Raw genomic sequence first — 10,718 nt, 5'->3', positions numbered from 1 at the left:
CAGCTGGATTCTGCAGCGTGAAAATTAGGCGGCGGTACTAGGGTCATCGGGAGGGGGCTCTGGCTGTGCAGGGCAGGGTCAGTGCAAGGGTAGTAGGAGAGGACTCAGGCGGACTTGCTCGCTACCGGGACGTGGGGACAGGGGCGCGGGGAGCAGGGTGGGTATAGGGTACCTGGAGGAGGATAGAAAGGGCGGGGATCCGGGGAAGGAGGTGGGAGATGTGCGGGGTGCGAAGCAGGGACTGGGGGGCGGGGCGGGAGGACCGGGGGATCTCGGAGGACGGAGAAGGGTGCCCAGGGATGCGGAGGATGCGGCGGTGCAGGGGGAGGTGTGGGGGGTCGTGGAGCCTGGGGGCTGTAGGGACACATGCGTGAGATGCAGAGGTGATGGGCGGGGAGGTTGCGCGCTGCGAGGTGGGACTGGGCTGTCCTCCACCCGGACCTTCGGGCTCCAGGCGCCCGCGGCACCCCCAGAACGACCCTCGGGTCGTGCGGACTCGGGGAGCGGGTTCTGTGGCACGAGCGCGGCGGTGCGGCTGAGGCCTTGGGCGCGGACTGGCTCCACTCTGGGAATGATTCCAGCGCGCCCGGTGTCGGGGTGCGTGCTGCTGGGTGCTGCTGGGTGCGCAACTCTCCCAAAGTGTACGAAATCTCCCGGTTGGTACGTGGGCAGCAGGTGAAGTGCGATTAGGTATTTCAGATCCAGGCTGTGCTCTCAGAGACTCCGCCCCGCTTTCCCGAGGCCTCCGGTGTGAAGCCTCCCAGACTTGCCGTCGGAATCGATGCAGTAAGGCGTCTCTCATGTGAGGAACAAGAGCAGACACCGCTTTGGCGGTGGACACCACCTTGTGGATACTCTGCTGACCTGGAGAGGTGCAGAAGGAGGGGACGGGATTGCAGACTGACCGCCAGCCAGCCTCATCAGGTTTGGCTTTTGATTTTCTTTTTACCGTGCTTACTAATGCCGTAAGATTAGAGTAGGCGCCCCATTCCTGAATATTTTCTTCATTCCACTAATCACAACCCAGAAGGCCTGCTTCTCTTTTCTACCTACTTTCTCTCCATCTCCCCATTGGGTGGCTGAGCCCACAGGAAACAAGGCCTCTGGGCACTTCAGGTCTGGTGGGCTGTATGTAGGGTTGTTTTTGGAAGCCTCTAGATTGGCTGACCACACCCTGTACATCCTGGCTCTGCACTGGCATCCTTGCTTCTCCGCCTCCAGAGCACTTGCCCACCGAGGGGGCTGGAGAACCGGTGGCGGAGCTCACAGTTGTGAGCACCGACATCTCAGGTCATCAGCTCCAGGGGCGGGAGCTTGCCTGTCGCTCTAGAGGTCTGTCCACTGTCTACAACAGCAGATGGCACCCTTGGGTCCTCGGAGTCAAGCAGGTAGAACGTATGGAAAGAGCGAACCTGTGAATTTAGGGTGCATGCGTGTGAACGGGAATCCTGAAGCTTACTCTCATTCTACCTGCTGAAGGGTAGCAGGATATGCCCTCTGAGAAGAGCCCACTTTGCCAGGAGGGTTATTTTGAGCTGGGGCCAGTCGAGAAGCAGCTGCCCTTCCTTGACCTCCCTAAAAGCAGGATGTAAATTTAGGTGTCCCTGTCTCCTTCCTCCATGCCAGGAAGGACATGAGTTACGGGAGAGAACTTTGGACCCTATCGACCAGGACATGGCACTGGGGCGTCTACAGGACCCTACTAACCAGCCTTTGTCTGACACTGTTTACCTCTGCCTGGTTGGCACCTTGAAGCCTAACGGCTCTTCCCACGTCCTGCGTCCTGCGAGGGCTTCACACAGTCGTGTTTGTTGAAGACGCTGCGGCTGCAGTTCCAGCCTGCTGCTCCGAGTTCCTAGTGTTCCTCAGGTTACCTCCCCCCGGTACATGAGGTCTGGGTGCCAAGAACTTGTTTTTCTATTGTCGATCTTGTATTACAGGTTCTCAGCAAAGCCCTCAGAAGGGTGGAGGCAAGTTTCCAGCCTTACACTGGGCGCCCAGGGTGTCCTCAACCTGTGGCCCGAGGGTCTGTCCTGCTGTCCCCAGTGTGGCTGTGTGCTTGTCCGCACTCCAACCCATGAGGGTGTCCCACCAGCTGGGTTTCCGGTGGCCCCTGTGCAAGTCCCAAACCCTAACAGCCAAATCTTGCTCCTGGGGAAGACAGCCATTATTGCCCAACTTTGGGGAGTGAAGCAGAGGGAAGTCGTTTGGGGAGATGTGGGAGACACTACCAGAACCCGGCTCCGCGGGAGAAAACACTCCCCTGTGGGTGTAATGTGAAGGGACTGTCGAAGGCAGAATGGGTGTGCATATATATAATAACAGCAAAGAGCCCCAGAACGGGAGAATGATTGCATAACCAAGTACACGGGAAAGTACTAAGTACTGAACACAGCAGCACGTGCGGAGTATTTTTCAGGCTCTGTAAAAAAACAAGAAGACAATTCCCGAGGCCAGTGTGTGAAATGAACACAGAGGAAAGTGCCCCTGAACTTGCCCTTGGGGGTCCTGCCTCCGTCACCTCCCCCTCCCGTGCATGTCCTCCCTCTCCCCAACTGCAGACAGTGGATCACAGACAACAGTTTATTTACTGTGAGAACAGTCCTTACAATAAATAAAACCTAGGGTTACCAAGAAGCTGGAGCACACCTTTGCGAAGGGTGACAAAGTCTGAACAAAGCAGAGACAAATCCCAGACTCTGGTAGCGAGAAGGGGGGGCCCTCTCTGAGGCCCCACCTGCCCCAGGCAGGGCAGAAAGGACTGGGGACCAGGTACGTTGAGTTCTGGGCTCAGCAGGCCCTCAGGCCACCGAGGAGAGAACTGTGAGGGTGACTCCAGCTGGGGTTCTCCCTGCGGCCCAGAGGGAGGCCAGGGGCTTCTGTGCCTGCTCCCCCCAGGGGCCCACGGGCCTGCCCTACCTGAACCCCTGCAAGGGGAGCCAGGGAAGAGCATTTTCCAGAAGCCCCCAGTGGTCTGTGTTCAGACGAGGAGGATGCCCGGGTGTCCTGCTCCCAGCTCCCTCTGGCCCGTCTGCCCATCACCTGGTACCTGGCCACTGCAGGGCAAGTCTATCCCTCCCCCCTTCTCAGGACCAGACCCGCACACAGGCACGCGGGCTTGCCTGCTCCTGGCGGCAGCTTTCTGGAGCTGCAGCTCCAGGGCTGCAGAGGGGGCGGGAGCCCGAGGCCCAGGGCTGGTGAATGGGGGTGTCTCAGCGCCCTCCGTCCAGAGGACAGGATGCAGCTGGCCCTGCACACGCGGGCACACGCTTCCAGGAGTGAGCGCGGGAGGTCAGTTTCGCTAACGCAGCCGCACCGCCGCCTGGCACTGTGAGCGCCTCCGCAGCAGCTCAGAGGACAGCACGACCCGCCCAGATTCCCGAGCAGCTGGGAGGCCCCCTCACTGGGGAGCCAGCGAGTCCCCAGGCCCGCCTTTCAGCCTGCAGATGGTCATGGGGGTCGGGCTGCTGGACAGAGGCGAGAAAAGGGCCCGCAGGGTCCCCGAGAAGGGGGTCTCGGGGAAGGCGTACAAGAGGGACCCGTCGGTGGCGCTGTAGAAGGACAGGTGTCCGGCCTCGTAGTCCAGGAAGATGCCCACGCGCCGCGGCGGGTCCCGCAGGGGGGCGAAGGCCCGCTCGGAGGAGTTGTAGTAGCTGCCCAGGAACACGAGGATCCAGAAGCCGTTGCCTGCGAACAGCTCACCCTTCTCCTTGCGGTTGGCGTTCTCCCTGCACACGCCCAGCGCCCAGCTGGCGCGCTCCCCCACCTCCACCTCCCAGTAATGGCGGCCGGAGGTGAGCGGCTCGCGGCCCAGCACGCAGGGCCCGGGGTCAAACCGCTCGGGGCTGTCGGGCAGGGACTGCCGCAGGTCTCCCCGCCGCACGCTCCTCCTGTCCTCTGACAGGACCAGCTCCGGGTTGGCGGTGTCGGGATCCAGGGTCACGTCCCCTGCAGACGGGGAGAGGTCACCCCGTGAGCCAGCAGGTCTGCCCGTGCACCCCTGCGGTCGGCTGCGGGGCCTGCCTGCGAGCTGAGCATGCCCTATGGGGGTTCCTCTCTGAAAAAATCATCGAAGGGCTTGTCCCCGCAACTCGGAATGTTCTAGAAAGCTGTCCACGCTCCCTTGCGATGCACCCTCCTTTAGAGGACGGAAGAAACCCTACGGGCTTCCTACATCCATCTTCCCAAATCTTTCAGTTCCTGGAGTGGGGAGGTGGGCATTCCCCACACCTAGGGTCCATGCGGGCACTCTGGCATCTGTTAGACGCTCCCAGCAGGGGTGGGGGGTTGTCTCCCTGCTGCTATTCCTGCCCGCCTCAGCCAACAGCCCGGACCCCCGGTTTCTGTGCACTGGGAGGCCAGGTCCGCTCCTACTGCCGACCCACCCTGGCCCCATGGGCCAGCAGGCGCTGGGACCGCACGGCACCCACCTCGGAATCTCCGCAGGGCCTCCACCAGCCCCGGAACCCTGCACACCGTCCTCATCTCCATGGGAACCACCTCAGGCGGCTGCAGCTTCACATCCTGCACCCTGGAGGGGCAGCACAGGCATCACCCCCAAGGCAGCCCCACCCTGCACCCCGCCCATCTTCCCTGAGGAGAGGCCAGGGCTCCTACCTGCGCAGGGTGTCCCTGATGTCCTGTGGGAGAGACACATGCGGCGTCAGCGCCTGTCCCCTGACCCTGGGCCTCCCCGCATCCCGGCCGCCAGTGCCCCCAAAACCTTGTTCTGCCCGCTCTGCCAGACACATGTGTGGTCAGAACCCACCTGTGGGCTGCCGCCCAGTGTAGCTCAAACACAGGAACCCTGGACAGACCCTGGGCACAGCCAGCCCTACAGCCCTGGCCTCACTCCCTCAGCGTGCCTGGAGGATGCAGGGCTTTGGCTGCACCCCTGGATGGTGGGACAGGTGGGTGGGGTCCTGGCTTCCCAGGGGTGGGGGCTGTCTGCCTGCCCAGTGGGGAACCAGGCCTGTGCGGGCCCAGTGCTTCCTGCCTCCCAGGACTCGTAGGTACCTGACTGTCTGTCTGGCCCGCGGGCTCACCTGTTCCCACGCACCTGTCTGCCCTGCCCCCCCCGCCCGCCGCAGGCCCCTGACTCACACCCACCTTCCAGGTGAGGCCTCTCCACTTGGATGATCCGGTCTCCCATAATGACACATACAAGCATTTCACTCAGCCTCACAGACTGATCGTGTCCCTCAAATCTAAATGTTGGAGGCCCAACCCCCAGGACCTCAGAATGTGTCTGTATTTGGAGATGGGGTCTTTACAGAGTGGGGTATGAGGAGGTCACTATGGTGGGCCCAGATCATGCATGACTGGAGTCCTTATCAGAAGGGGGATCTGGGCACACACACACACACACAGGCAGCTGACCACGTGAAGACATGGGGAGGAGACGGCAGGTACACACCAGGGAGAGAGGCCTCGGGAGAACCAGCCTCACCCACGCCTGGATCTGGGACTTCCAGCCTCTAGGACCAGGAGACAATAACTGTGTGTTGTTTAAACCTCACAGCCTGTGGTATTTGTTACACAGCCCGAGCTGACTAGGGCATTCAATAACTTAAAACACTGGCTGCTGATGGGGTCTTTGATCTTTTTGGAATCCCCGAGAATGGCAGGGACCTGGCTGGTCCACACTGTCAATCACAGGCAAGCCCACCCACAGTGATTCTAACTGTGCACCAGTCATCAGACCACACATCTGGATGCAGAGGTAATAAGGAAGATATGGTGCCTGTGGAGGGTTTCCCTCGAGGTGGGAGATCTACACACACATGAGCGATGGTCTGTGTGTGGGTTGCTTGGTGGGAGGGTACGAAAAGACACATAAGAGAGATGCAGGCTTCTGAAGATACAGTGAGGGGGAGAGTGCAGGACTGGAAGAGACATGTGCAAAGGGCCTGGGGCACAAGGAGGTCGGCATGGGCAGCAGGCAAAGCAGAAACAGCCTGTCCTTGGTAGTTTTGCGGCGTAGGTGGCCCACCCCGGGGCACTGGGAAGTGAATGGGAGTGTCTTGGTTATCACAGGCGCTACCCATTCAGGACAGTGTGTGTGGACACACTGCACAAGACCCTCCCTGGNGGGGGGGGGGGGGGGGGGGGGGGGGGGGTCCTGGCCTTAAAGAAAGGGGTTGGCCTCCATGTACACCACTGGCCTCTTGGGGAGACACACATTCCTTTAGGAAAAGGCTGTGAACCTACACAGGATGGCTACAGGGTGAGCTTGGAAGGGAAGCTGGGACCCAGGGGTGTGACCTCCTGGAAGTCACCCAAACCCTCACTTCCTCTGCCCATGAGGACACACCCCCCTGCCCACGCCAGGTGCCAGAACCTGGCCTGGCCACTCCCTGGGGCAGGCCTCCACCTAACAATGAGGTCTGATGGTAAGGGCACACCTGACCTCCCTTATTCACACCAGTAAACGGGGGGCTGCCCAGGGCTGCTCTCCTGCCCCTCCATGCAGCAGACCCCACCTCTACCCCCAGCATAGGCAAGGGGAGCCCTGGGGTTGGGGGGTGGTGAGGAGAGGAAGGTGGGGAACTCCTCCCTGAAGCTGGCTACCCAGGCAAAGATCCGGGGCCAGAAGCTGTGAGCAGTTGGGCGTGGGGGCAGTGGGAAGCAAGTAGGGGGCAGTGGTGAGCAGATGGGAGCAGTGAGGGGCAGTGGGGGCACAGGCGTTCACTTTTAGTATGAAATCCAGTACAGCAGACCAGCCGAGACCACCCATGCACTAGGACATCTCAGCTGAGACCCCACATCATGTTTCATACAGATCTGGGGTTCTCATCTCACTTATGGGGCCAACCCGTCCTCTTTCCAGAACCTCCACTTCCTCTGGCTTCTCCAGCACCATTCACTTCCCCTGACCTCCTTGGCTGGCCACCCAGACCCTACTTCACTGACCACAGCCTACTTCCCTCACCCCCCACCAGACACACGCCTGGGGTTCTTCCTGTTTCCCAGGCTTGAAACCGCTTGAGGTCTCAGCAGCGGTGGAAGCACCGAGTTCAAACCCCAGGAGGGCAGCCAAGACCCTCTGCCTGGTCCCTGAAGGTCCGCTCAGGTCTGGGACTCAGGATGGTCACCCCGTGGGCTACACACACAGCAGCCTCACTCCTGCCTGGGGCCAGGAGCCAGGAGCCAGGAGCAGTCCCCGGTCAACACCGGGCTGATGCAGGACTCCTACGGGACACGTATTCTTCTCAATACAGTGGACCCGAACCTGGTGACCCGAGCCTGGTGACCCATAGATCCTGGATGCCACCCGCCACGCAGCCCGGCCAGAGCACAAAGGGGCTCCAGGACAGACACGACAGCCGTTCTCGGCGGAGTTCAGGATCGGTATCTACTCCGCACGACCCGCAACCACACCTGGACAGTCACACCCGGGAGACCTAGCTAACCCGCCCCCACCTTTCACAGGCGGGTGACGCCGGCTCCGCCAAGAGCCCCCAGTACCCACCCCGGGAGCGCAACGCGGCTCACCTGCAGCAGCCCCAGCGCCGGCAGCTGGCAGCGCCCCTCCAGCTCAGCGATGAGCTCGGCCAGCCGGGCGCTCTGCTGCCCCAGGCGGGCGGCGCTGTCCCGCAGCGGGGGCAGCACCTCCAGCTCCTCCTCCTCCAGCCTCTGCAGCAGACGCTGCTCCTCCTCCGCGAGCAGCCGGCGCAGTCGCCCGAACTCCGCCAGCACGTTCTGCCGCTGGCTCTCCACCATCTTCTGCAGGGCGGACGGGACAGCTGAGGGCCCGCCCCGCCCCCACCTCACCCCCAACGCGGGCTGTACGCAGGGTCTGGAACACGGATCCTTCTTCGCGAGCAGCATGAGGCTGAGGCCCGCAGGACCCCTCCGCGGGGGCTCAGGCACCGGCCATCACCCCCCCCGCCCCCCGCGGCCTCGGGCACTGGGGCACCTGCCTGCCACAAGGCGCAGGTCTCCTCAGCCTGGGCCTGGAACAGCAGCGCATCCTCCATTTGCTTCCGCAGATGCTCCAGGGACTTCTCCAGCTTCCCCTGCGGGAAAGGGAGACCAGGGTGACCTTTGCTGTGTGGGCCCGGCCCCTGCTTTGGTCATCGGTCAACCCCGGTGGAGCCTGAAGTGGCTGACAGGAACCACAGTCGTGGGCATGACACGCCGACAACTTCAAATGAGCCAGCGAGCGGACAGCCTGGACTCCCAGGGCCCTTGCCTGTGTTTGGTCTCCTGACCTCGCCCAAATCCCGCCCCCCTTATTTCTCCATGCCTGCTCAGGGCTCTCTGTAGGCCCCTGGTCAGTGCAGGGCTGCCTGCCTATGAGCTCCATCCAACTTCTAGCTGGACTCAGGCCTGAAGAGGTGGAGCTTTCTGGACCCAGCACCCCAGGGTATGTGAATGCCAGGCACAGCCCGTGGGGGGCAGGTAAAGCCAGTTTGGTGGGCACCCCCAGGATGAAGACCAACTAGGCACTAGTACAGTGGAGGGGGTTGGAGTGTGCCACCCAGAGTAGGCCACTTTGACACAAGGACTTCTGGAGTTGAAGCAAGTGGCCAACAGCAGAGGTAGGAAGGGCCCTCTGCCCTCCGCCTTTCTGCCTCCCTGTCTGTACCAGGAAGGGGAGAGCACTCAGCACAGATGACTCTTTGTCACAGATGAGTCTGCCTGAACAGACTTTATTACTCAGATAACCTGGTCTTCCATCAGTTCCCCCCATATACCCTAGAAGCCCAAATCCCCTTCTCCCCAGTTTATCATTTGATGTTCAAATGGAACATAAACTCAGTCTAACTGGGTTATTCACTTCTCTGTGAAGCCCCTTGTGCCATATGAGATTTAAAAGGCTAAAAAATTGTATGTCTTTTCACTTATTACTCTGCCTTTGTTAGTATAATTTGCAAGCCTTGTGCAGCGAACCTAACAGGTTAGAGAAAAAGGTTTTGTCTCCGTTACAATAGGAAGGGGTAACTGCTGCCCCAGGCCAGCTGGGAGGGGCCTCTGGAGAGCTGCTGGTCACTGTCTGCCCTCATGGTCAGTTTCCGCTCAGTGACAGGAGTGTGCACTTGCTGGGACTAACACAAAGGGTATCCTGCATGTGTGTCGTGCCTTAGAGTGGGGAGCAAGACTATAGAGATCTATGTCAGGCTAAGTCCCCTGATGCAGATGGCTACCCGTTTGTTCTGTGACAGCGACAAAATGGCCAAGTACTGGCCAAACCATGTCCTCGGAGCATCCTAGCACGCGTGCTCCTGGCCATGAAGCAAATGCAAACCACAGCCAAAGAGCTGGAAGGGTGCCACCCAGGTACTCAATACCTCATTCCTGGAGGCTGTCTGAGGTCGGGGGAGGAACACAGATGATAGCAGCCAGGGGAGTGTCTGCCCCGAGGCTCTCAGCAGTGGGGTGACAGCTGGTTTGGATTTTTAAAAACGCATTTCCAGAATACATGGAGGCGCCTCAGCCTAGAGTCAAAGTGGGGCTGATCCCTGGCATGTCAGATGGCAGAAGTGGCCCCAAGTATCCCACTCACAAAGCCTGGCAGCTGTGGCAGCCCTGGCAACCTGCCCCCCAGGGCAATGGCTCTGCCCTCCACCCATCCCCGCCGGCTGACTTCCCACAGCCCAGCCTCGCCCACAACTCTCTGAAGCCTGAGTGCTACTCTGTCTACGTCCCTATGAGACCAGCTACCTAAGCTTCTCCTCCTGCTTCCTCCCGCTCTGAGCTCCAGCCCTGCCAACGGTCAGTCACACCTGCCCGGCCCCCTCCACACTCCCACCATGCGTAGTCATAGCAGGACCTGCGCCTCCCAGAGAGCACGCCTATCCCTGATCTCCAGGCTGGAGGCCCACTGGCGAGTGGTGTCCCCGTCCCAGGAGGGTGCGGGTTTGGGGCTGGCTGCCCGCACACACCCTCGGCAGCCCCTCCGCGCCCCGGCAAGGAGCGTGCCACCCCCCACCCCCGGCCTGCGGCCACGCCCCGCCCCGCACCTTGAGGTCTTCGGCCGCGTCCTGCAGCGGGCGCACGCGGTGCGTCCAGTGCTCCCCCGAGCGCTCGCAGGCCGCGCACAGCAGGCGCAGCTCGTCGCCGCAGAAGGCGGCCAGCGGCTCGCGGTGCGCGGCGCACACGCCCTGCGGGACGGGCGACGGCGGGTGCAGGCGCCGCGCCATCTCGGCCATCTTGGCGAGCGGGCGGTTGGGCCGCAGGTTCCTCTGCGGGGACAGCTCGCGGCACTCGGGGCAGGCGTACGGGCCCTCAGGCTGGCCCCAGCAGCGCCGGATGCACTCGCGGCAGAAGTTGTGGCCGCAGTCGGTCATCACCGGGTCCGTGAAGTAGTCAAGGCAGATGGCGCAGGTGGCCTCCTCCTGGAGGTTGGTGGACAGGTCGGGGGCGGCCATGGCGCCGGTGGGGCGGAGGAAGGCGGCGCTCTACGCCCGGTCGGGCGGTGGCCTTCGCCACCGGGACTCTGGAGAGCGCGCGGGGACGCGGGGGTTCCGGAGACGCGAGGAGCAGGGCACCGGGCACGCGGGGGTTCCGGGGGAAGCGGGGTTCAGGGCACCGGGGGACTCGGGGGTTCCGGGGACCGTCCGACAGCTGGGTCGTGGGCTCCGGGCACGCGGGGCGCAGGGCACGGGGGTCGCTGGACTCGAGACTTCGGGGACGCGGGGCGCAGGGATCCCCGACGCGGACAGGAAGAGGAGTCGCGGCGGAAGCAGGAAGCAGCTGGTTTTTTTTTTTTTTTT

The 10,718-nt window shown here is 61.9% G+C and overlaps 1 protein-coding gene across 1 annotated transcript; it reads right to left on the bottom strand.

Annotated features, from left to right (window-relative positions):
• Positions 1–2,569: 2,569 nt before the first annotated feature.
• TRIM11 (tripartite motif containing 11) lies at positions 2,570–10,708 on the bottom strand. Its single transcript, XM_034655741.1, has 6 exons — positions 9,966–10,708; positions 7,923–8,018; positions 7,495–7,725; positions 4,618–4,640; positions 4,431–4,531; positions 2,570–3,948 (listed from the first exon to the last, which is right to left on the bottom strand). Exons 1-6 carry the CDS (start codon positions 10,371–10,373, stop codon positions 3,401–3,403), a joined length of 1,407 nt encoding a protein of 468 aa, XP_034511632.1. The 5' UTR covers positions 10,374–10,708; the 3' UTR covers positions 2,570–3,400.
• Positions 10,709–10,718: the final 10 nt, after the last annotated feature.

The sequence above is a fragment of the Ailuropoda melanoleuca genome, chromosome 3 (assembly GCF_002007445.2).
Source record: "Ailuropoda melanoleuca isolate Jingjing chromosome 3, ASM200744v2, whole genome shotgun sequence".
Taxonomy (NCBI): Eukaryota; Metazoa; Chordata; class Mammalia; order Carnivora; family Ursidae; genus Ailuropoda; species Ailuropoda melanoleuca.
This window is presented reverse-complemented; position numbering and strand designations above follow the sequence as displayed.